The following is a 26,207-nucleotide window of genomic DNA, read 5'->3' on the forward strand; positions in this document are numbered from 1 at the left end:
TACTTTAGCATGCTGTGTCATAGGGGCTGCCTTCTCTACACCTGGCATTCAGTTTGATATCACACATTCCCAGCTAAGCAATCCTTGCTGGGGGCAGCACCGAAGCCAATGGGATCACTTATTTATGGGCAATTGCTGGGTGTTCTCCAACATCCCACATTTGCTACAATTTAGCCAGCAGGGAGGGAGGTAGAGCTCGGCCCTGAATGTCCGAATGCATTTCTTGGTACAAGACTCATGGCAGAAGAGCTTGTGGGCTGTTGCATTGCCACTGGGTCTTGTCGTGTGCTTGTGCCACCAACAGACAGCAGTGCTAGAAGAGACTGTAGAGAACAATCCTGGGCTGGCCCCTGTAGAAGCCAAGATGAAAGGCCCACCAGCCCCGTCTCCAGCAGCTAGGAGTCTATGGCAGCAGGACTTGCCAAACCAGCAGGCATAACGCCCCAGGACCTCACAAGTAAGAGCTGGGGAGAGGAAGGAGGCCCTCTATTGTAGGCCTGTGGCAATGAGCTTTGAAGGCACATCATCAATCATTTTGCCATGTGCGGGAGGGGGGGGGGGGGGGAAGGAGAGGAGCTTAGATTGGATTTGCCAATGCTCCCAACTGGATTGCTCTCAGGTGATCGGTAAGTATCAAGGTGAGACAGTGGGGGACTTGTGAGCAGGTTTTGTATGAGTGGCCAGTGCCCTGTCTATGCCCAAATGGATTCAGAATCACAAATGTTTGATTGCAGTTTCCCAGCACACTGCTCTTAAAACAGCCACAGAGGAGCCAGTCTCTTCACTTCCTTGCTGTCTCCCCCTATAAGAACATCTAGTAAGATATGGACAATAGCTCGGTTTATATTACACCCCCGAAGAGGGGGATTAATCTGTACTGCCCAGGACAAGACCCCCCTCCCTCTCTTGGAACACAGCAGTCTCTCTCAGCAGCTGTGCAATCTCAGCTTCCCTTCCATTGTTCCCTCTGGTGCATGGGCTACTGCTCCAGGAGGAGATGGCAGAGCAGAGAAAGGGACAAATCATGAGTAGGAGTGAACAGCAGGTGCTGGCTTTTAATCTTGCTAATGTAGTTTAATATCAGCTTTGTTTTCCTGCAGACCCCTTTGCTAATTGAAAAGCCCGGGGAAGCAGCTGCTTATCTGGCAAGCAGGCATCAGATTTCCTAGCAGCAGCCCTCTGTCTTACCTGTGTCATTATCTGCCCTTGCTGTAACCTGCAGGGCTGGGGGCGGTTTCACCCCTGACCCGATACACTCCAGGAGGGTGAAGAGTGTGTACCAGTCATCCCCGGAGTGGATGTTGGCAGCATTGGTCTTCAGGAGCTCGTGGAGGCCATAGGCAACCTGGTGGCTAACTCTGGACAGCACGCTGGGCTTCATCATTAGCAGGATACGGAGCGAGAGGAGAACCTGGCCAGGGAAGGTGGCAGTGAGTGCTCAGGGCCAGCGCTACATCCAGTCCCATTTCTTATCAGAGTCCTCCTCTCCCAGTTACTTAGAGCTAAAGGCTGCAGCTTCTTCAGCAGAGTTGCGTGCACTGCAAAGGACTGTGAGATTAACCCAGCCCCCTTGCTCGCTGGTGTGCAGTAGTCACATACAGTGTGCTTAGGTCCCTTAGTGCCTGGTGGTTGGCAGCAGACAATTTCTGTGAGCTGGAATCTGCTGTAGTAGGATGTCAGCAAAGCGGCACAAGCAGGGACAAGGCCATTCAATGTGGTGTGTAAAGAGTATAAAACTCCCCATCACCCAGGCAGTGTGTTAGTACAAAGAAGCTACAAGCCAGGGATTGTAACGGTGTCTCTTTAGGCACATACGGTTAACACACAAACTTGGGTGAAAGCATTTTAGTCACCACTGTTCCACACAACACCTTCAGCCCCTAGAACTGAAAGGGTGAAGAAAACCATCAGTCTGCAGTTGAGTCTGTTCACTTGTCAATTGGACTCTGAAGTGCTCTCAGATGCAGGTGTCCCACAGGGTGTGTATCTGTCAAGACCTGACACTACTTTTAACTGACTAGGCTTTAAACGGACGTTGTCCCTTTGGCTGTGAGATTCCCCTCTCCCAGACCAGGTCCACCTACCCTCCTTCTCCATGACAAGGGACATGTTCATATGCCTTTGGGGGATGGGTCTTTCCCTGGCTAAGGGCCCTTGTAGGGGAATTCTTCTCCATCATCTTCAATGCTCTGAACCCATCAGACCAGGCTCCATGGCTTTTGCCTTTTAGCTGTAACTCTCCCCTTCTTAGCAATTCAAACAGCGCCCAAAGTGCCTTGAAGTCTGCAGCAGGGCACCAAATCCCAAGACAAGTGAACAGGTGAGAAGTGGTCCTGCCACAAATACAGGAAAGAGGCCAGCACTCAGAGCACACAAGTGATGCCATGCTAGGATGACTAACAGCAGCAACAGATTCCTCACGGGCTGGTGAGTGCAGACACAAAACCCAGTGCACCGACCTCCACCAACCCCTTTACCTGGGCACTGATCTCCTCCCGGCGCAGGAGCCGAATGGCCAGCCTGAGCAGCCCTACCACCGCTCTTTCCACCAGGAAGCAGAACTCCAGAGCATGGACGCACAGGTGATAGAGGTGGTCTCGCACTGCCTGCCAGACACATCCCACACGGTCCCTAGCCAACACAGCAACAGGAGAAAGGGCAGGGTGAAGGGAGATGAACAGCAAGGCTGAGCGGCTGTTCTCAGAGACCTTGCAGGCCTAGTATCTCTCTGCTTCACTTGGATGCTCCAGCAGAGAGTTACCAACAGCAGATCTATGGGAGCTCATTGCTTCATTATTCACAGGCAACCACGTGAGGGAGGGCACCCTAAACTCAGCTTCCTTAGAACCTCCTGGCCCCTTTGCTCATTTTGCAACCCCTTCCCCGCCTCAGGTGTGCCAGACGCATAGGGGCTCCCGCCAGCCCCACCGGCCAGCCCTCCCATATTTAGCAGGAGATCTTTGCAACAGGCCACCCACCTCACCATCAAGGCGATGTGGGGGAAGGGTAATTCTTGATCATAAGACTTTGCACTGCAGCTACACTATCCCCCCACCTCTACTCTAGGAGTCAGGTCTCCCCCACCTCTGCATACCTAGCTGGGGCAGACACCATTTTAGTCTCCATGTCCTCTAGGTCTCCCTGTAGTAAGCAGAGCTTCACAAGGGATGGCTCCTTTGTTTACAGGTACTGTGGTGGAACTACTAAACCCAGCAGTTGTGCTTCAGCTGGCAAACCAAGCCCATAAGGAACTGAGCCCCAGGACCTACACATCAGCTAGTCACTGCTGGAGCAGTTCTGGAGACTGTGTTTGAATGAAGGCATTGGCATGCAGCTCAAAGAATCACCTATTCTCCAGCACAATCCTCAGCAGCATCTCCAAGCAGAAAGCAGCGTCCTCCTCATCATATGTCTCCTCATCAGGAGTTACGGAGATCAGAGCCTGAAAGAGCCAAAAATCATCAGTACCCATCATCACCTCTGCATGCAGTAGAAACCCTCCCAGAGGGACCCGTTTGTGCATTCCCCCAGTCACACAGCACTTTGCAGCTTTTGCGACTGGATCAGCCATTTGGGAGAGCAGAGCTGCCAGATTCTTTTCCTGATGCGCTAACTAATGTTCAACTACCAGGCATTCAGGCATGCAGCTTGCCAAGGGAAGGCAAGAGGGACGGCCCCAGGGCCCCTAGGCACAGCTACACGAGTTCTCAAGACTCTGCTGAGTCCCACAGTGATCCTTTAAGAAGCTATACAACAAAATAACACCTGGCTCTGCTCTTAAGGAAGTCCCTGGACCTAATTTCCCATCCCAGAGACAATGAGAAACCTTGAGCCAAAAGCTGAACTGAGTGCTATTCTTAAAGTACTCCTAGATAAGTCTTCTGGAGAAGGACCTGCAAGGGAAATATTCCACCGCAGTATATGTTACATGGCTGTAATTACAGCGTACCCCCCTGACCACTATCCTCTAGCCCTACAACCTGCCTGTGATGCCTCTCACCTTCATGAGCTCCTGAAGGGACTCCAGCTGGAGGAACTTGCTTTCAGTGATCAACTTCTCGGGGTCACATTGCTGCAAAGAAGAGAAGGGAAAGAGAGAGTGCTGTGAGCAGAGACACAATCTGAAGAAACACAGCTCATGCAGGTCTGCACACACAGAATAGATTGGAGAGGGAGCTTTAAGCCCATTTCTAGTAACTCAGTCCCCATCCAACCAATACACATCACTAGAAGCCATTCCTCCTAAAGAACCTGGCCTCCACTGGGCAGATTTTAGGGGAGAGAAAAAGTCACCTTCTGACTGTCACATCAAGGAAAACCTGTATTTGTTACAAATCTATTCTCATCAGCTTGTGCTTAGTTATGGGACTCTAAACTAGAGGGCACATCTCAGCTTCCTATGGGGAAGTGCCTGCATTTTCATGGACTTATGGAACGTGGCTCCTCATGGGCGAGTGTTGTTAGACCTGTACGGAGAACACTACAGCTCCCTACAGATGTGCATATGCAGGTATTCTTCAGGGTATTTAGGTCTTGAAGTTTTTAAGTCCTCTGGGATCCTGGCTCCAGCTAAATGGTTAACACTCCTCCACAGGAAGCGGGTACTTAGACTTACAGCCCCACTTCCCATTATCTGTGAAGGTCTGTCCTCTCATACACACTGCGCTCAATGCATTGCACTGTGTGCCAGATTCTTTTCAGTCCTGTGCATTACCTTTATGCACTCCAGAGCAATTCGCTTTGCCTCCTGGTTCTCTGTAGATGGCCCCCTCATACCCGATTGTTCTGTACCGCTGAGGGTGAGCCAGCTAACAAAGCTCAGCACTGTGGATTCACCGCTGCAAACAGAACACACACATCAGCCACACAAGAAAAAACCATGCATGTTCCCTAGCACCCACGAGGGACTCACTGGGCCACATCTCCCTGTGCCACTCACCGGTTAGATGGGGTCTCTTCCCGCTGCAGAGAGATCTTGCCATTGGGATCCACAAAGTCTTCAACCTGGAAGTCACACCAGAGTGCATGTCCCAGTGTTCACCTCTTTCAGCTCTGTCTTCTTGACATCCCCTAATCAATTTTCCACTCTACCTTCCCATCCCTGAAAGTCTACACTATCTGATCTATACACAGCAAACACCCCGGGCCCCACATACAGACACTGTAACCAAACCTGCAACCCCACAGGCAACACACCTCTACCCCGACAGAACGTGACCCGATATAACACAAATTCAGATATAATGCAGTAAAGCAGCGGGGAGCCCAGGTCCTTTTAAAGTGCCACCCGATCCCCGCTGCTTTACCGGTTATATCAGAATTCGTGTGGAGCCCCGGGCCCTTTAAATCACCGGGGCTCCGGCAGCCAGGCTCGGGTGGTGATTTAAAGGGCCAGAGGCTCCAGCCGCTGCGGGGAGCCCCGAGCCCTTTAAATCCCTACCCGAGCCCCGCTGCTAGAGCTCCGGAGGTGATTTAAAGGGACCGGGGGGCTCCCCGCAGTGGCTGGAGCACTGGGCCCTTTAAATCACCGCCGGGGAAGCCGGTCCAGTCCGGCACGCTGGAATGGACCGAACCCGATATAACGCGGTTTCACCTATAAGGCGGTGAGATTTTTTAGCTCCTGAGAACTGCGTTATATCGGAGTAGAGGTGTACCACAGAATTGGGCCTTCTACAGTGCACTGTTGCAGTCCTCACACCATTGTATTTCCCCACACAGACATGTCTTGTCATTTATTTTAGCAGATGCAGAGTTGGAATTCATCAAATTCAGTTAAAAAAAACAATCTGCAAATCTGAGATGCAAGAGCCCACGGGTCACTACTGTGCTAAGCCCTTCAAGGGCTGTCTTGCTCTATACACGCACTGCTAAAGCCATGCCTTTCCAAGCGGGCTCTCCTCCCCTTTGAACTGCGACTCTGCAAAGCTGGGCTCCTCACTTGCCCTGTCTTGAATTAGCCAGGAGCTGGCTGTCATTACCTCCACCATGGCCTTGGGCAGCAGCTCTGCTCGGAAAAGCTGCAGCATGGCCTCCATGATGTTTTTCCAGCCCTCCCGCAGAATGTCGCCATGGCGATGTGCCAAGTGAAACACAGTCTTTGCTGCGATGTGGGTCTTGGGATTACTTCCAAAAACACTCGGCAAATTCTCGATAGACTGCAAGAGAGAAGAGTGGGTGGTGGTCTGTCAGCAAGACACATTTCCCTTTCAACACAACCCAGGATGGCGTGCATTGCGGACCCTGCTATGGGACAGATGATATTTCTAAGAAAGGCTATGGGTAAACTACAGCTAACACTCAATTTTGGGGAAGGCTGGGATCAGCTGGCTTCACTGACCCTTGCTGAAACACCAAGGGAAGGCAGATTGCGCCTTTGTAGCAGTTCAGCGACAACACTACTATGCTGACAGGAGAGGTTTTCCTGTTGGCATAGGTATTCCATCTACCTGAGAAGCGGTAGCTAGGTCAACAGGAGAATTCTCCTGCCCATACAGTGCTGTCTTCACCAGGGGTTAGATTGGTTTAACTATGTTGCTCAGGTGTGTGGATTTTTCACATCCCTGAGCAACAAAGTTATACTAACCTAATTTCCTAGGGTAGACCAGGCTTAAGACTTTGCACTACAGTAATTCATTCCAGGATCACAAAGCTCTTTACTAATACTTCATTCAACATCACAACTCCCCTGAGAGGCAGGAATTAACTTCTCTGTACCTCAGTTTCCCTCGCCGCCCTGGTCTACATCAGGAAATTAGGTTGGTATAATTACATCATTAGGGGAGTGAAAAATCCACCTCCCTGAATGACAGTTAAACCAATCTAACCCACAGTGTAGACAACATTAGGTCGGTGGGAGAATTCTCCTGTAGACCCAGCTACCACTTCTCCGGGAGGTGGAGTACCTATGCTGATGGGAGAACCTTTCCCGGCAGCATAGGTAGTATCTGCACTGATGCTCTACTGAGGCACTGCTGCAGCATTTTAAGTCTAGACAAACCCTAAGTAACCCGAGTATACAAGTGACTTGCTTAAGGGCACAGCTATTCCCACCCAGTCAATGGCAGGGCTGGGAACAGAACCATGAGTCCTGATCTGCAGTGTCCTGTGCTAATTACTAGATCACAGTCCTTTCATAAAGACAACCTGTCCAACAGACCCACAGCTTACCAACACAAAGTGTGTTATGCCATTCCATCAAACTGACCACATGCTGCAAAACTGAGTCGCTCAGAAAAGCAATATAGCAACCATGTGAATAAGGATCAGAACTAATATGGCCAATGTTTTTGAGGAGCCCACCAACCTCTCAAGAGGAGGAACACTATGCCAAGAAATAGTCTGTGTAAGTAAGGAACAGAAAAGCCAATAACTCTGTTCTACCCCCAAGGCTAATTGAGAAGGGGTGAGAAAGATTGGACCAGTCAGAAGTGTGGCTCTTCAGATCTCATACTTGAAGCTCAGAAAACATGTGTCCCATCCTGTTATCTCATTGCTCCTGATACAGGTCCATCTGCAAACTACTTGCTTTGGCAGAGACTGCTGTCAGTGCTAGTGACAAGAGCTGTATTGCAGGAGTGGGCTCTATGCGGCAAGCTTGGCAGGAAAGTTTCAGCTGCCTTTGTTCCATTTCCAGTGCCAGCCCCCATGTTATTATGACAGAACCACAGGAACAAACATCAGTGAGCTCTCACATCAAAATATGAAGTTCAATATCCCTTGGCTTCCTCTGTGCACTGACCAGCCACATCCAACTCATCCCAACAGACAGCAACTCCAGAACACCCAGTAGGTGAGTGTCTAACTGCAGAGAAAGGCGAAAAGAATGACACTACTGAATCCACTGGAGAGCAAGGTGATCTTGCTTACAACCAGTTGATTCCTTGCAGAGACCTCTTCCATCTCTTCTCTCACAGCTGATCGCCAATATAGCGACATCTCAGAAAAGATACCTGATCACTAAAATGTTTGCCTAGGGAAGCAGCTAACAGCTAACCTAACTAAAATGGTCTCTCCTTACTTTTTCACTGTTGCTCTTAGTCATCTTCTCAACCCCTTGCAACACTGCCTTCCCCTCCACTATATTACCTCTCAAATATCTGTGGTCCCCAGGCTGTATGGAAATTTAGGGCTGCAGAATGTAATTGGTACAATTGGAATACAGCTAAGGAAAAGACCCTATTTCTTGTGGAAGAGCCAGTGGCATTTTTCAGGACTAAAAGTCCTTGATTTTACATCTCCTACCAAAAGATGCACTTGCTAAACTGCAACAGAACTCGGGCTGCAGTGTGCCAAATTTCAGTCTCACAATTGAATGGGATGCAACAAGCAATTGTTGGAGCCTTGCAGGGCTTAGTCTAGTAGTTTGGTACAGTGCTCTAAAAGGTTGGGATCAGCAGATTTACATAATTTAACAGTTTTTTGATGGCATACACTCTCCTGCTTACATTATCTACTGGCACTCTCCAAGCACTCCAGATCAGGACTATCAAGTGTTTCATCTTTATGGTCCTGATCTGTAGAAGAGGATGGAATCTACAACATCCACCAATCTGATTTTACCTGCCTCTCTTTATAACCAAACTGGTAGGGTTTCATTGTTGCCATTGCCACAATGCAAGTGCCCCCAAACACACAACGCAACGCTTGCACCCTTCTTCTCCTTCCCTCTGTTTCTTGAAAAAAAAGAAAATCCTCCAGCAACCCAGACTCATTTATCCCACCACGTTTCTGTAACGTCAGCCGAGAGAGAGAGTGCGTACGTACATACATGTACTCTAGGAACTTCTTCAAATTCCTGCTCTATTATTTCCTAATAATATGTCTACACTGCACATGCTTTACAGAAAGGTGGAGTATATACACCACTCTAGCACAGGTATAAATACCAATGCAGATGGTGAGACTCTGCTTAGGCGAGTATAGACACACCAGAACCTTATGCTATGTACCTCGCATGACTCTCTACAAGCCCAAGCAATGCCTTGTCTGTCTACACTGCTATTTTTAGCAGTGTAGTGTCCCACTGTCTTCCTGCTGCCTGAGTTTTTCTCTACCTCAGGGAAAGACTCCAGCAGAGAGGAAAGGCTCTGGCAGAGGGAAGGCAGAGGCAAAGTCTCCGGCAACTCTCTGCTGCTGGAGCCTTTCACTGCCACAGTTCCACCCCGCCAGAGCCCTTCACCGATGCATGTAGATGCAGCATGCTTTTCACTGTGACATGTAGCCACACATACCCTACATGCTGCTGCCAGTGGTATGCTGGGTATGTCTACACTGATTCTGCTTGTATGTCTACACTGATTCTGCTTAACATACTGCATGGTCCACCACTATCTATCAAATACCTTGGAAAACTTGGGCCCAGACTTACTAATCTGGGCAAGCAGAGGAAATTTCAGCCAAAAATGTATATAGGGCACCAAGCCCTGAATGTGACTATCTTCAGAGAACACCTCAGATTCACTGGCTTTAGCACTTGGGTTGGGCTAACTCACCTGATCTTCTCATCAGATTCTATATATCAAGGGTCAGAATTCAGAGCATTTATTTTACTAATCCCCTAATACTGGGTAAATGCAGAGCCCCTGCCACAGCACTTTACACTTAAGCAACTAAACTATGGCATGTTTAAAAACATTTAGGTCAGAAAATGGCCATTCTCAGCACCAAATTACACTCAAAAATTAAATTACAGGATGAACAGTTGCAATGTCTGCTCTGGTTTGGGATGTGTAAGGTCATGGCCTTGGTCACAGCAAGATGGACAGAAGTTTATTGAGTCCAAGTAAGAGGGACAGGGACTGCCACAGGTGATCCCTTCCCATCCCTGACAAAGCTGCTGCTGAAAATGCCACATAAGCAACACCTAGAAGGAAACAGTGTGGATATTAGGATATGCTGCTATGTGGAAACCCTACTTTATTACCGACAAATCACATTTCTCCATTCACTTGCATTGAAGAGTTCACTCCAGAAATCCCTGGACTGGGGCTGAAGAACAGGACAGACGTATCTGCAGGGGGTGTTATCACTTGTAAAAGTTAACCTCTCCAGAGCAGAGACTTTGAGACAGAAGATAATATATGACAAGTATTTGCTTCCAGACCCCACCCCACAAACTCACCTCACTGCTGAGGGCAGTAAACTTGCAGAGAGAAATTATGAGATTGTCAAACACATCACTCAGGCCATAGTGTGCAGAAATCATTGCACATTTCCTGAAAGACAAACCACAAGCAATGTAACTACGACAGCACAGGACGTTCCCAGTCTATAACCGTAGGTCAGGTTCCCTCTCCACTGACAATGCAGGACCATCTCACAATGCATGCCAATGTTAGCAACCCACCTCTGTTCTGCGCTGCCACCCTCCAGCACAAACTACTGGCAGGTACACAGAGATCCTGAAACCCTGATATTTCCTTGTGCTAGTACAGAAAACAAAAAGCAGTCTCAGAGACTCAGGCAGACCGGACCAAGGTCCCCAGTTCAATTCTTAACGTAAAAGTACAGGTGGTGAATTTGTTCATGGTGTTGAGGTTCAAAGTTCAAAAAGGCCCCGGCTACAATGATGTAATAATTGAGCTTTTAAAATGTGCTTACACCTAATTTGAACTCAGCTGTGATCAAAGACCTCCCAATACAGACTGCTCTGTCTAGGGAGGGATTTTTGCCAGACCATGGAGTTTTGAGAACCAGGTTGGCCAAAAAACATGCTAGGACCTACCCCGGCCACAACTAAGTTTAAATGGTGCTCAATCACTTTAAATAATTTATTACAACAATGTAGACCAGACAAAGATTGGTGGTACCAATCAGAAGCCTTTAAGGATTGAATCCACATGAGCCCAGGGAAGAGCACTAGCCAGTACTGTGGGGCTGCAGGCTGGGAGCAAAAGCTTCTACGTTGTTAGGGAAAGACAACAGCTGATCTTCTCTATGCACTCTCCAGCTGGCAGACAGGAGACACTGCCCAAAATGGGGATGATTTACACCCACAGACTGGAAGCCTACTAGATCTCTGCGGAGGAAGAGTAGGGCTACCTGAAGCCAGAGATAGCCTTCTGGATGATTGTTTCATCTAAGCTCTTGTCAAAAACGTAGGATAGGGCTGCAATGGTGGGGCCCCAAGTCATGGTGAAGAGATCATGATCGTAGCTTCCAGGAGGCATGTGCAGGAAGATGCCTTCATCAGTGGCACCACGATGCAGCAGTACATTCCATATGTAGTTTTCCTTCACCAGGCCCGTCTGCTCTTCTGGCATCACTATTTCGTCATTTCTAACAGGGATGGAAGGAAAGGTTAGGTTTGGCTCAGAATGAAAAAATCTAACATTAGCCCAGCAAGCAATAGACATTGATCAAAACTACAACTTATTTGTTGAAATCTGGAGATGCCTCAAAGAACTTCTAGGTGCTTAGCACAGGTGGCTGCATGACCCTCCTTCTGGAGGAGACTTGAAAGGGAGCCCCAGACTAAGTCTGCTTCACTTCCAGACCCAGTTGTTGCACGCAATCATGGATTGAAACCAGCTGAGAGTCAGAGTCGCATCCTGCCTCCTCAAAGCTGTAATCCCCTTAGCTTCAAAGTGGCTGGGCCTGGATTTACCGAATAGCATAATTTCTGAGCTGTTATTAAAGCTTCCTCACCCACAGCCAACTCTGCGCACGAAAGGACCACAGCAGTCAGGAATTCCCCCAAGCAGTGGTCTGCGTGCCAGGGGCCCCAGAGATGGGGAGCAGAGACCCGGAGCAGACAGTTTCATGAGATAGAAAGGGACAAATGCAAAAGCAAAATATACAAGACCAAGACCTGGCCACACCATCTCAGGGCACCAATGCAGCATCAGAGAGGGACACTGCGTCTGGCACTACAAGTTCTAATACAGTTGGAAGCCTGACCCAGAGGAGTGGTTTCTTAGCTACAGTATTTCACATGTGCCGCTCTCACCCTGCAGTTCCTTCACATGTTGATAGAAGCCATGTTCTTTTTAAAAAAAACCTTTATCTTAAGCTTTGTGGATTAAAATACCATGGCAAGGATCCAACTATATAAATCCAATTCAATAACTGTGACAAGCCTATTACCACAGCCCCAGATTGAGATGAAGATGGTCCAAGGCAGACTGGCACATGATCAGCCGAGTTCATTAATTGAGCTCCAGAGGTCTCACAGACCAGAAGAGAGCCGCTATGCTCGGTGAGTACATGGAAATGCGATAGAGGGCTGAATACTTACTTGATGGCATGGTACATGTCCTCCAGTATGTCCTGTTCAAAGTCTTTGCCTCCATTCACCCCCTTCAAGTTCTTCCGGAATTCCTAGGAACATTACAGTTAGCACCAAGATGATTCTCTTAAGAATATTTCAAAAACGCTAACTTAAGGGGCACTCAGCAACTCAGAGGCCCATATGCAGCTTGCAGACTCCATGGGTCTGATTACTTGTCTGCTTGCCTTTCCTGGGACTCAAGAAACACTGACCATTACACTATAATTCAGGGAGTATTGAATAATCCTTTTAGTGGCACGGGAGCTTTCAGTAGCCTCCATCCCAGCTGCTGACAGACAACGTTACATGGGGATGGTCCACTAATGTTACATGTGATTAGCTTCAACTGTGCATCAGGATGACAAATACACCACTTCTGTAAGAACACTGTGCCATTTCTTTGAGCACTCTGCACTTCCCCAGTTGCTTATTCACTTAGCATCACTTCTCTAATCGACTACTCTTTTTTCTATTGCTTCTTTTCACTCTTCCTAGGTCTTATGATACAGCAGGTCACAAAACTGTGTTTACAGAGTAAGAGCAATTCAAACCTTCCCTGCATGTTCCTGCTTAGTTTTCATTTCTTCAGACTGCGTCACTCTTGTACTTAACCCCAACACTACTGTTATTTACAGTACATTGAAGAGTGATGAGTGGGCCATACAAAACGGAAGATAGGAGAAACAGCAAACGAAGGAAAGCCAGAAAGGTGAAAACAGAACACAGTGCTATGAAAATGAAGAGAAGTAAGAGGCATCATAACAGTCACGTGCAGGGAATCTGTTCTCACCTCTAGGGTCATTGGAACATTCTGCTTGCGGACATTATGGTTATGCTGGTCAGTGTTCAGCATAATAACTGCGTAGGCCAGGGCAAAGCAGGCGTCACTATTAGCAAATGGAGAGCCATTTGATTTCTGAAAGACAAATACAGCCACAAGTCAGATCCATGGGAGAAAGATGCACACATGACCTGAGATCCCCATTTTCTGCCAGAACAACAGAATCCAACAAATGGACTGGCTGAAAAATCAGAACTCTACTCCCAGCTTCTGGACAACGCCCCGGAAGAAGTCACTGTGCCATCCCCCACCTACACAGTAATGTTATAGAACACCGGGAGCTCAACAGAGGTCAAAATTCACACTGTGATAGGACATGTCAAGGGTGGCAAACATACAAAAGGGGTGAAGGGAGCATAATTTCTTCCCACCCAGTACGCACCCGCCAATGTTCTGTGAAGGCTTCCAATAGCCTCTGAATCACTGGCGCCTCTCCTGGTAAGCGAAATGCTTCTAGGTAAAGTCGTAATGCTTCATCCAGTCTTAAGCCTTGGAAATTGAAAGTCCTGCAATAAGAGCGAAATGCTAAGAGAGACTGAAACAGATAGGAGAAGAAGGCAGGGCAGACAAAACAAGGCATTTGTGCACTCAGAGATTTACTGACTGGAAAACACTGAGAATCAATATACAGGAATGAGCCATACTGATTGGTGGGCAGGGAGTGGAGGGAGATGGGCAAGAGTGGTAGGTGGAAGAAAGCAGAAGGAAAGGTCACCAATAACAGCCAGTGGATAGGAGCAAGGAAGGAGGAAGAGCGGTCATAGTAGCTGATGATCTGTTTAGCTCCTGAATCAGTTCCCCTTTGTGACCAAATACAAGAAACAGATACCAACTATGGAAAAATACTCACCCCACAAAGCTCTCCAACAAGTCTATGTTCTTACGGTCACTAACAAACTCCCCAATCATCTTCTTGTCTAGCCGGGGATTTTCTCGCAGCCATTGGGCCACCTCATTGTTGTCCATGGGGATGGCCAGAAGGTTCTTCTCCTGCAGAAATTGTATCCCTTTCCTTGGCTTCTGGTTGAACTGCTCTGTGCCAGTTATCAGCAGCTGCAGGAGACAAGCTAACAGTTACCAGTTTGGCTGGAGAGCCCTACAAAGCAGAGAACCTCTCTATGGAGATTCACTTCCACTTTTTACCTACAGGTGCTCTTGGGGGTCAAAAGCCACAAAACAAAATTACTTCAAAGGCACTGTGAAAAATATGAGTTACTTCAGGACTGAATACGTTGTTATACCTGTGTGATCTTGCAAGAGGGATCACCCAAAGCCAGATCTGCAGACCTCCCTCCTCAGAGACACAACAAAACAACAGTGACCAGCACAAACCACAAAAAGCTTCAAGTCTCAGCCAGTGACTAATTCTGATACTACAAGGTATCCAAGCCCTCCCCAACACTGTTATTCAACTAGAGCAGAGGAAGTCGCAAGATGAACTCTGAACAAATAGCAGGAGATCAGGGCTACTCCTCTACAACAGTAGCTACTTTTATCCAGTTTTTTTGGACTACTGGAATCTCATTCTAAGCCACTTACAGGAGTGCAGGTAGCAAGAGTCCTATGCACCTATGTGGCATGCAGAAGCAAGAGACACTGAGGGTACGTCTATACTACCTGCCGGATCGGCAGGCAGCGATCAATCCAGCGGGGGTCGATTTATCGCATCTAGTCTAAACGCAATAAATCGACCCCCGAGCGCTCTCCCATCGACTCCTGTACTCCACTGGTGCAAGAGGCGCAGACGGAGTCGACGGGGTAGTGGCAGCAGTCAACTCACTGCGGTGAGTAGATCTAAGTATTCACGTAGCCGAAGTTGTGTAACTTAGATCGATGGGCACTTCAGTGTAGACACTACTTATGCTGATGGGAGGGGTTCTCCCGACAGTGTAGATAATCGACCTTCACTGAGAGGTGGTAGCTAGGTCCATGGAAAACTTCTTCCATCAACTTAGCACTGTCTATACCAGGGGTTACATTGGTACATGTGGATTTTTCACACACCTGAGACACACAGCTAGGCCAGTGTAAATTCCTAGTGTAGACCAGGTGTTAGAGAAGTAAGAACTATAAAGAGTTCAGCAGGTGAGACAGGAACATCTGGAGCTCCATCAGAACAACCAAAACCAACTGAAAGTCTGGGACAATACAACATAAATGGATTATTTATTTATTTTTAAGAGAACTCAATTCTGTCTATACTTCAGAACCAGGATTCTATAACAAAATGTCTACAGTGCAATAGAGCACCTGGTTAAGGAAGGGTTAACTGAAGGTTTTGTCATGTTAAGAAAACCAAATGCACAAACAGCTACATGAACTTTACTAAAGCCCCAGAATAAATGTCAGTTCCCTGTTAGTTCCCATCACCATGAAACCGCTAGCAATGACCTAGTGAACTAAATTCACGACCATCCCAATTCTAACTCCCCTGGGCTCTCAGTACCTCAGAGCCCATCCCCCACTCCTCTCTATCCCCCCATGTATGCCTGTGTGAACTTTCTCAAAGTACAATGAAGTACACAGCTCCTGTAGTGTAGAGAACACAGGGATGCAGTCAGGATAACATCTGTTAATGATTGTGAAGTGCATAGATGCTGCCGTGATGAAGCCCAAGTACCTACCTAGCCTACATAGCCTGAGGGGTTACCTTGATATGGAAAACCATTACTATATATTTGGAGCTGCAGAACAAAAAAAGGTGCCTATTCCAGACTGTAGGCACCTTTGACAGTTATCTATCAAAAAAAATAATTAATCACCTGTATGATATATGGCTAATTAAACCTCTGAGCAAAAGATGTGATCCACCTTTCTTAAACAATGATCCTCAAACAACCTCCTCTCCCCAACAGCCTCCATAAAAAGCAGCCTTATAGTGTTTGGTCCTTTTTAGACCAAGGGAGGAGAGCAAATTCCAAAGCGGAAAGGCCATTATAGAGACTATCTTGCCAACAATTCCCTCCCTTATAACTAAGAGCGCTCAAACTACAGCTCTTACATTAGTTATGGGGAAGGAAGGGAGATCTGAGGTACTGCAAGACAGTCCCACACAGTTCAGAGCTATCTAAATCAGAACCAATGCTCCATTCAAACCACAGGCAGCCAAAGCAGATCATAAGTCACAGATGTAATGTGCTCACAGTGAAATACCCTGCACATATACATTTTGTGACAATTTGTTTCTGAATAGATGTAAGATAGCCCCAAGAAAGCACATTATTATCTAGTTGAGGTGACAAAGGCATGAATCACAGTAGTGAAATCTGCATTGGAGAGAAAAGGTTGCAGCCTTCTAGCCTGATGCATATGTAAAGCCAACCCATTCAACCCAAGTTGCAACCACCCATAAAGGGATAGTTAAAATCACCATATCTTTTGATTGCTTGCCCCAGCCTACCAACACCAGTCTGATTCATCTAGACTGGGCCTCTGTCAATGAAATCATAACCCTGGCTTACTCTCTAGGCCTCCTAACAAACTCATATATACGCTGAATGTATGTCTGCAGTACAACAGCTCAGCTACAGCGGTGCAGCTGTGCCACTGTACTGCCATAATGTAGATGCTTCCTACATTAATGGAAGGAGTTCTTCCACTGATATGATTAATCTACCCCTCCAAGAGGTGGTATCTAGGTCTTCTGTCGACCTAGCTGGGTCTATAGTGGGGGTTAGGTCAACCTAACTACGTTGCATGATATTTTTCACAGCCCTGAGCAAGGTAGCTAGGTTGATCTAACTTAGGAGCAGAGGGAAAAGCCTGAGAGAGAGGGAAAACAAGACGTAATCCAGCAGAACTCCATATGAGCGCACCACTGAAAGAAGTGCAATTACCCAACGCTATCCTCTGGGATCTCTCTGACCAGTCTCATCCACTACCTCCTACCCTGGGGTCAGCAGGCATGTCAACACCATCTTGCTTTTGATATCAAAGACAGCTGATAGATCTAACACCACCTGCATGGATACCTGACCTTCATCCAACTTGAGGAGCAGACCAACTACTAAGCAAGTGCAGTCTCCATGCCATCCTCAGATTGGACCCTAGATTAACAAGGGTTAAAGAAATTGAGGCATCTAGATATGGGAAGAGTTGTCTTGTCACAATCTGTCAATTATCTTACCCATAAAGGGTACCCACAATTGGCCAGAATGCCATTTTCAAACGGTGGCTTCTTGAGACCAGGCTGTACCAATGCTTCGGTAAGAGTAGCAAGCAACCTACCCTTCTTGAAGAAGATGTTGACCATTTCCATTAACATTAGGCCCAGCAGTTTCCCCAATGGCCTCCAACAGCCTGGAGCACCATGGATCCAGAGTACAAGTTCAGGCATGAAATTTCCCCAACACTCAAGAGCACTACCAGAGTGAAACTCAAGTAGACACAAAGTAATATTAATTCCCTTAAGACACTGTCCTGCCTCCTTTGATGCAGTTTGGTCCTCAGTGTGTGACTACTGAATTTATTATACACACAAAGGTCTCAAATGAACATTCTAAAGGTTTGATTAATCACAGCAAGCCAACATGTAAATACTTTATGGAGGAAGAAACAGGACGATGTCCAGAGAACCAATTTACAGTAAGTTAACAGACCGCACCTTCTTTTTGCTCTTAATTTCCATCAGTTCCTGAGTTCTGGGCAGGAGGCAGGAAAACCGAGTAGGCTTCCTGGGGATGTTCTTCTCGGCTAGGAAGGAAAGTGAAAGTGTCATTACAGCCAACCCCTCCCCCACAACAGCATCGCTCACTATGGTGCACTGAATGATTTTTCAGTGCCCCCCTTCAATCACTAAGCCCTGCTGCACTGCCCTTTCCACAAATGCTGTAGTATCTCACGATAGTACCTCCTGGTCCCCATCACACACAACCTTCCTGTCACTACTCAGCAACTCCAGTACCACTCATGTGCACAGGAGCTTCTCAGCCATGATAATTTCACACACCCAGTTTATTTTTCTGCCTCCTCTGGGGCTGTTGCAGCCTGAGAGTGATGATTCTGTCTTCGAGAGTGCTGTGCTAACTGTGACTATCTGTTTTTGCTACAAGCAAAGGGGACCCACCAGTTCCAATCCTCTCCACACGTACAAACACCGACAGTAGCCATGCTCTGTCAAATACACCACATCTAAAGTAACTTGAGCGTCCCATGCACATGTGTTTCTGGCTCTGAGCTGGTTCCATTAACACGTGTAGCACAGTCCACTATAAGGTATTAATACCAAAGAACGTAGGTCTGAACCATTCCCTGCATGCAGATGTTCAGTCAGAGTCAAGGTCCTGTGGGGACTATTACCTGCATCACTTCCTCCCTCCAAATCCTGGCAGCCCTGCTTCATCTGGTCAGCCATAAGACACCCACTGGTGGGCGGGCATGCCCCGGACAGCTCTGTGACCACACTGGGAGATTTCCCTTCACTCAGCACTCTCTCATTGTCTGTGGGCAAAAGAGAAGGCAAGAGAAATCAGCAACAGAAGATGGACAAGAGCTTCTGAATAATCATAATGCCTTTTACTTTAATTGCTGTTCACCACTTGAAGGCCTTTGCATGTCTTACCAAAAGAAAAGACCAGTTACTGACCTTATAGGAACTGAGAGACTTTGAGATGTGTTGCCCTCATTGATTTTGTGACCCCCACTCCTTCCCTGCTACTGCAGAGTCCTGCTCCTCTGGGATTCTGTATTGACAAAGGAACTGAGGGGCAGCTGGATCCACTCTGCCCTTTATATTCTTGGGTGAGTCAGTTCCTTCTCTAAGATTCTGTATTGGTGAAGGAACTGATGCATCCACGGGTATTAAGAGCAGAATGGGTCTAACTGCTCCTCAGTTCCTTTTCCAATACAGAATCCCAGAGGAGCAGGACTCTGTGGAAGCAGGGAAGGAGTGCAGGTTGAGGAATCCGTGTTGACAATACATCTCAAAGAACCTGTAAGATAGGTAACCATTTTTTCAAGTGGTTTTCCACACAGATCCCACTCTTGGTGAGTAACAAGCAATTATCAGTTTGGTTGGAGATGCGTGCTAGGAGCCTTGCTTAAAACAATAACTGCAAGACAAAATAGGCATCTGATGTGGAGGCCTCTACCAAAGTATAGTGTTTTTTAAATGTCTGAACCAAGCTCTTTATAGCTGTCCCAAAAATTTCAAAAATAGGGACATTCTTCAAACTGGCAGCAGAGGCTGCATTAGGTCCAGTGAAATGAGCTCTAATGGGAGTAGGTGGATCTAACCTGGCTAATTTATAATATGTCCTTATACAACTGGAGAATTCTACATGAACCTTAACACCCTCTGCAAAGATCACAGTCAGTCCAGGTGAGTTCCTGAATGATTTTGTCCTGGTAAGGTAGTATGACAATGCCCTTACTACATCATGCATGTGAAATTTAGCTTCCAGGGGGTTGAACGAGGCTTGGAGGATGAATAAATTGGTTCGTATGGAACCCTGAAACAACTTTGGGCAAGAACTTGGGATGAAGCCTAAGAGTGACCCTGTTCTTATCAAACACTATTATAAGGGGGACCCACCAAGCAGGTGTGACTCTCCCCTACCTGAGCTGATGTAATGGCTACTAAAAAGGAACTCTTCATTGTAGGTGGTAAAGAGAACAGGTTACTAAGGGCTCAAAGGAGAGACATCAACACATTAATACTATAGTGAGATCCCAAGAGGGTGAGGTCTCCCAAATTGGGGGGAAAACACGAGTTAGGGCCTTAAGGAATCTAGCCACTGTAGGATGAGAAAATACAGTGTGGCCCAAGATGGGGGGGGAATGTGCAAATATTGCTGCTAGTTGTATCCTTCTGGAATGAATAGTCCCAACTGTTTCAGGGATAAAATAATCCAATATTGTTTAAATGAGTGTTGTCAAGGGAGACAGCTTGTGGTAAGATGCCTATATAGAACACCCCTTCCACTTAGCTTTGTAACTCAGTCTAGTTGAGACTCTCCTGCTTTAGAGAACATTCTGAGCTACAGCTGAACAGCTTCTTTGGACAGATAGCCAGCCAGCCAGCATCCAGGCTATCTGACATCATGATGCTGGGTCAACCTGTAGGATGTGACCATTGTTGTGCAAGACTACATCAGGCACAGTGGGCAAAGTGACTGGGGGCTGCGATGAGAGGTTCACTGGATCTGAATACCAGAACTGCCTTGCCCATGCCAGGGCTATCATGATCACTGATGCAGCAACTTGCCTCAGTATCATGAGGATTGGGAAGGGGAAATCACATTGGTTCTGGTGTTCAAAGGATGAGAAAGGCAAGTGACAGGGAGCCTAGAATGGAGACCACTCTAAAGCAGACCTGTCCATTCTTGTTCTGATCTGTGGCAAACAAGTCTATTAATAGGTATACCACTTGCAAAAGATTCTGTGTAACAAATGGTTATTTGCCTTATAGTAATTGTGGTACTTCGAGATGTTGTCATCTGTGCAGATCCCACTGTAGGTGCACATGCATGTGACACTGAAATCTTTTGAATAGCAGTATCTGTTGGGCTGCGCCCGCACCATGCATACTCTCCCACTTGAGGGCATTAAGGACAGAGCGACCACAACCATCCCTCACTTCCTTTACTAATTCAGAGTTCCAAATAAAGAGGGTCCACACAGATGACACCACCTCAAAGAACCACAATCACTATTAGGGAAGTAACCCCTCCTTTTCTTAGAAAATTTGACAGGGTAGATCCCACTGTAGGTGACTGCTCAGCAGTGCCCTATCTGGAAAGTGTGACTGAGGAGCCTTCATTGTCACTAACTGAATAGTGATGGTAACACTGCTCTGCCAAATTTTTGCATCTGATCTTGCAGCCAGATCAAGGGCTTAGTGTTTAAATCAAAGAAAGGGGATTACTCCACATACTGCCTTGTAAATTTTGGATAAGGAATGCATAGGTTGCAGTTTTTGCTCTTGTGGAATGAACTTTTAATATTTGAAGGGAGAGGAATATCATAGAATATCATGTGATACATTGATATACACTATGTGATCCGTTTTTACGTTCTTTGGGAAGAGATGGCTTGACCTTTGAAGCACCAGAGATGGCAATAAAAGTACAGGGAGATAGTCTGAAAGACTTTGCCCTCTGAAGAAAGTATAGCAAGTCCCTTGAAATGGCCAAGATATGAAGTTCAGTCTCTCACAGAGAGAAATGAGGTTTTAGAAAACAAACAGATACATTACAGATTGGTTTGAATGAACGCCTGACAGAGCCCTCTGTAGAGTCCTTTCTTGACTACAATTATGCTACACAAGGGGTGAGAGAGGGTACTTAGGAGATGACTCCCTACTGTGTCATGATGGGGATTAAGAGGAGTATACCTCCTCTAAAGATAGGCCTGTCCGTGTGCTGTGGTTCTGCTGGATCCTCCCTAATTGGGTAGGGGCTGATGTTGGTACCAGAGATATCTCCTTCATCTGCTATACAGATGATTCAGTAACCACTGGCTACATTATCAACATCTTCAACCTCTCGAGAAGAAGTGACTCAAGTACCAGTTGTACAAATGGATCATTCAAGACTGAATATGCTCTAGGTACAGACCTGGGCAGTACTGAGGTGCTGGGTACTTGACAAAGCATGGGCCATGGGTTTAGTAGGTATCACAGGAACCAAAGAGAGCTATGTCAGGTCATTAGTTACCCTTCTGTTGAACCCAAGACACGTCGGATGCCTGCAGACTCTTGTGTCTTGACTTGGTAGGCAGCAAAGAGGGTGACCTATGCCTCGACTTATCTCTGGAGTGGTGCTCCTGCCTACTTCCATCTCAGAGTGACACTGGAATGAGGAAGACAACTGGGGCCTCTTGGTTGACATAGCACAGGAGTTCAGGGTGGAATCTCAGCTGACTAGGGTGCTCATGGAGTGGGACTGACCAGAGAAGCGAAGTCCAGCTGTGTCCTTCCTTTTGGCATCCAGAGGATTGCATAGATGGTCTAGCTTTCTGAGGCTACTTAGAGAAGGAATGATGTATGGAACATCACTCAGGGATGTGTCCTTCTCCTAGGCAAAAAAAGGCACTTGGAGTGGACTTTTGCCAGAGTCAGTAAACGGCACTGATTCTTCACATGAGGGGCAGGAGGAGTGGAATCCATGTGGACAATCTCTCAAAGAACAGTATGTTTTCAAAGAAAGGGCAACATGCTCTAAATGGGGCAACAGCAGCAGCAAGGTTAGCGCACATGCGCATATACACAACATTAAACATTTTGTCCTAAAGGATGCCACAGATGGACTGTAGCATTCATGGAACAGAAGAGCATTCCAGAGATGTCTCTAGAACCATTAACAGATAAGGCCATGCCTCCTGCCCTCTCCAGGCTGTATCTTGGGACAGACAGTAAGCTCGATCTCCTTGATCTCAGTTGCCAGTGACTAAGTCCCTGAAGTGGAGTGGTCTGACATCAAGGTTTTAAATGCTAAAGAGTATTGGAAAGCATGAAACTGGAAGAATGGAAATACATTATCTTGGAGTTCACTAGCTGAGTGACCAAAAGGAGGTATACAAGTGGGTTTAGAATAAATCTAGGGCTGAACAAGGAGATGTTAAAAAGAAAGGTCTCACTGTTGCTTGGTTCTTTGGTGCTACTGGCAGTTTCTGTGCTGGGTTTGACCACTTCCTTCTCCTGTTGGTGGATGTTGCTCAGCACTTTGGCTTGGCAGTGTGCTTCAGTGCTATCAATCACTGTCAGCAATGCTTCAAGAGACAGCAGGTGAGTAGTGTAAAGTTGTCCAGAAACTGGAAAGGCATTCTGGGAAATCAAACAGTTGAATCATAGAATCATAGAATATCAGGGTTGAAAGGGACCTCAAGAGGTCATCTAGTCCAACCCCTTGCTCAAAGCAGGACCAATCCCCAACTAAATCATCCCAGCCAGGGCTTTGTCAAGCCGGGCCTTAAAAACCTCCAAGGAAGGAGACTCCACCACCTCCCTAGGTAACGCATTCCAGTGCTTCACCACCCTCCTAGTGAAATAGTGTTTCCTAAAAATGTCCTGAATTTCCTGAATGTCAGATGGTCTCAGATTTAACACCTTTCAAGGCGAGTTTGTCCCAGTGCTCTGAAAAAGTAAATGTACAATACAAAACCCCCAAAACTTTCCATATAACTTGAGAATTCCCACTCATTTTCCCCCACTTAACCTTACTGTACTCCTTCCACTTCTCTGATCTTCCAGAACCTAAGTGGTCTTTCTAATCCATACAAAGCTGTTCAACCAGAACCTTTCATCCACCACCATCTGCTCCTCTCCCCTCCTCTCAGACTCTCTGCCATCCCTCCTCTAGAGGGACTTTCCTCTCCACATCCCCATCTACACCTCCCTCCCAGCCCTGTTCTAGCTCATGTTCTGAAGTGTGCAGCACTAGCTGAAGGGAAGGACAAAGCAGAGCCTTTTCAGGACCTTGGAGAGCAGTTTGGTGAGGTCCTCAAAGAGGTTACAGCAGTAGTAGTCACAGTCATAGTTTATATAAAGCTCAGTGACAAAGCTGGGGATCCTCCACAGCTGAACAATGGCCTCCAGGGCCATCTCCTTCATCTCATAGGGCATCTTGGGGTTCTCCACAGTGATGATCTCCATCAGCTTCTTTATGTACATCTGGCAGAAACACAGGACAGTTCAGGTTAGTGGAAGAGAAAGGAAAGCAGGACAATACTGAGCTTTCAGGGCTATTTAAATGGAGATTTACGAGTTCCCCTTTCACATGTGATTCAGTGTGAAATCCTCCACATTTAGTGACTGCTCACTCCAGTGGAAGAACCTTTTCAGGTTCCTGTACATTTAGTAACTTCATAAACATTTCAACAGCAAACTCTTAAGGGTGTCACTGGATTATTTTACCATTCAGCGGACTAAGATTCACTATTCCAAAAAGCTAGAGGGAAGGCAAGGCAATGTGTAAGTTTCAAAAGCACTTTACTGTTTTAATAGGAAGGGACCCAGAAAAGCCCTCAGAACCCCACTCATACAGCTACTAACACCTAACTAATTGGTACTTGGACTGTACCCTACTGAATCAGTGTATGTTGCCACCCCATTCTGTATACCCCTACACGTCAAGCAGTTATTACTGACCTATCCCATGGGGACCATGTGGTTGTATTTCAAAAACTCACCTCCAGTTGGAACTTCAGGTACTCTCTCATGCTCTCGAAGAGAAGGAAGCATACCCTGAGGGAGGCTGCATACAGATTGAGCCGCTCCACACTCAGCAGCTGAGCAAGGAACAGAAACATAATGTGGCTTGACCTCTCACTCCTTATCTGCCCAGGTGAGCAGTGCTACTGTTTTATCACATAACAGATCTATTTCTGGAAGCAATCCCCTCCCCGTCTCAAGAGCTCTCCTGCTGTGAATGGCAGTGGCTATGCTTCAAACACTCCTCCCCTACTTTCAGGGAACTCTAATTTCTCCTTCAACTGCTACACTTGCTCTTTTGTAGAGCATGCATATCTCCTCTAAGCAGAAAGCTAGGTGACTAGCTGCCTCCAAGAATGTCACTCTAAAGAATGATTAAGTACTTATTTCCAAGTCTCCACCTGCTGCCAGACTGGTCACTTACCATCTTGGGGATGCAGCTCAAAGCCCCATTTTCCCAGGCCAAGCCATAGAGTGTTGTCACAAAGCTACTGAGACAATGGAACCAAGCCAGTCACAACAGTTCATTAAAATCAGCTTTCTCGCCCTCTACCTTGAGGTAAGAAAGTTAGGGATCAAGAGGAGACGTTTCTGCCCTTCAGAACCATTTGAGAATTTGATGGAGAAATGGTGAGGGGAAATTATCTGGTACCAGTTTGGGGCTTAGGGGTGATCCAACAGTGGTATCTGCTGCATGAGAGGAAAAGGATTCAGGAAAGGTGGGGGAGGAAGAGTGCCCATGTGTCATCTTCTCCTATATACAACAACAGTAAACTAATAGACTCTTGCATAAATTCTTATGAAGACCTCTTTCTATCAGAGACACTCTCTCACCAGGACAGCAACCAGATTTGTGATCCTACATTACAGCTAACCTCACCTCAGTTTCCAAAATAAAAGTTCTAGCCAAAGTGAGCTGCGGGGGAGGTGAGTTGGGTTGCCATGATTCCCACCTGGTACACAGAGAAACTCACTAGCACAGCATACCCAGTGGCGAAGCCCAAACTCACTTGAAAAAGGTGCCGGCATAACTCATCTTTCACAAGCCCCAGCAGAGACTGGCAGTTTGCAACAGGGGCAGACTCCAGAGCAACAGTGAGCAGCTGCAGCCCCATGTGGATCATCACCTCCGAGTTGTGGCGGTCATGTGGATTAGTGAGGGAGATGAGGAAGCGGAACAGCTCTCGGATACAAGGCAGACCGTAGGGGACCAGCGCTATTCCTGAGGAAATAAGAGCTGGTAAGAAAATGTAGAGCCTCTACAAGTTTGCTCCCATCTCTTACCGATGCCCATCAAGAAGTATGGAACATTTTGTTACAGAAAATAGTTCAGGAACAGGAACTCATCTCCCTGCTTTCAAGCCGTGGAGTAGCACAGAAGCAGAGGCAGAAAGGACACTGGCAGTATTCCAAAGCTCTCACCTTCTTTTTGGGAGGACTGTGTAAAACGTACTCCTCGGGGATTGACATAGTCCATGTCATGAACAGAGGCAGAGTCAGAATGTTCTGCCACAGATGTGCACTCTTCTAGCACCTCTGGGATAGACTCTACTGAGGCTGACTGGGTCTTCTCCACCCTGAGACCTTCATTCTTCATTCATACCAGTCATTTGGGAAGGAAGGAAAAAAACAGAGCAAGTATAAACTAATACTGCACCAGCTGCAGGTGAGGCTCATTCTCTTTAGAGTGGCCAAAGTAGCACTGGGCACTCATGAGGGAGCAAAGTAGAACTCAAAATTCAGACAGAAGAAATTCTGTACATCACTTATAGTCCATCCCCCACAGCCAGTGTGGGAACACCCTCTAGTGTGTGTCTCAGTCTGCTTTAGAAATGTCCACAATGATAGTGCTTCAGCAGTTTCACTTGGAAGATGCTGCCACAGCCCAATCGATCTTACTGGTAGCAGGGCAGATAAAAACTGATTAAAAAAAGTAAAAACTGTATTTT

General features: G+C 46.9%; 1 protein-coding gene across 18 annotated transcripts in view; it reads right to left on the reverse strand.

Moving 5' to 3' along the window:
* Nucleotides 1-26,207, reverse strand: part of GBF1 (golgi brefeldin A resistant guanine nucleotide exchange factor 1) — a 193,941-nt gene that overhangs the window by 12,139 nt on the left and 155,595 nt on the right. For all 18 annotated transcript variants that reach the window (XM_065551565.1, XM_065551572.1, XM_008171363.4 and 15 more), the window contains 20 exons: nt 25,681-25,849; nt 25,269-25,480; nt 24,237-24,335; nt 23,524-23,718; nt 22,686-22,872; nt 18,408-18,548; nt 17,713-17,801; nt 13,960-14,162; nt 13,492-13,615; nt 13,059-13,184; nt 12,236-12,318; nt 11,041-11,277; nt 10,121-10,214; nt 5,979-6,155; nt 4,940-5,004; nt 4,715-4,838; nt 4,001-4,072; nt 3,348-3,442; nt 2,478-2,631; nt 1,189-1,411 (listed from right to left, as the gene is read on the reverse strand). In XM_065551565.1, the coding sequence (XP_065407637.1) occupies nt 1,189-1,411; nt 2,478-2,631; nt 3,348-3,442; nt 4,001-4,072; nt 4,715-4,838; nt 4,940-5,004; nt 5,979-6,155; nt 10,121-10,214; nt 11,041-11,277; nt 12,236-12,318; nt 13,059-13,184; nt 13,492-13,615; nt 13,960-14,162; nt 17,713-17,801; nt 18,408-18,548; nt 22,686-22,872; nt 23,524-23,718; nt 24,237-24,335; nt 25,269-25,480; nt 25,681-25,849 (2,869 nt within the window). The remainder of the gene's footprint in view (nt 1-1,188; nt 1,412-2,477; nt 2,632-3,347; nt 3,443-4,000; nt 4,073-4,714; nt 4,839-4,939; nt 5,005-5,978; nt 6,156-10,120; nt 10,215-11,040; nt 11,278-12,235; nt 12,319-13,058; nt 13,185-13,491; nt 13,616-13,959; nt 14,163-17,712; nt 17,802-18,407; nt 18,549-22,685; nt 22,873-23,523; nt 23,719-24,236; nt 24,336-25,268; nt 25,481-25,680; nt 25,850-26,207) is intronic.

Source organism: Chrysemys picta, chromosome 7 (genome assembly GCF_011386835.1).
Source record: "Chrysemys picta bellii isolate R12L10 chromosome 7, ASM1138683v2, whole genome shotgun sequence".
NCBI lineage: Eukaryota > Metazoa > Chordata > Testudines > Emydidae > Chrysemys > Chrysemys picta.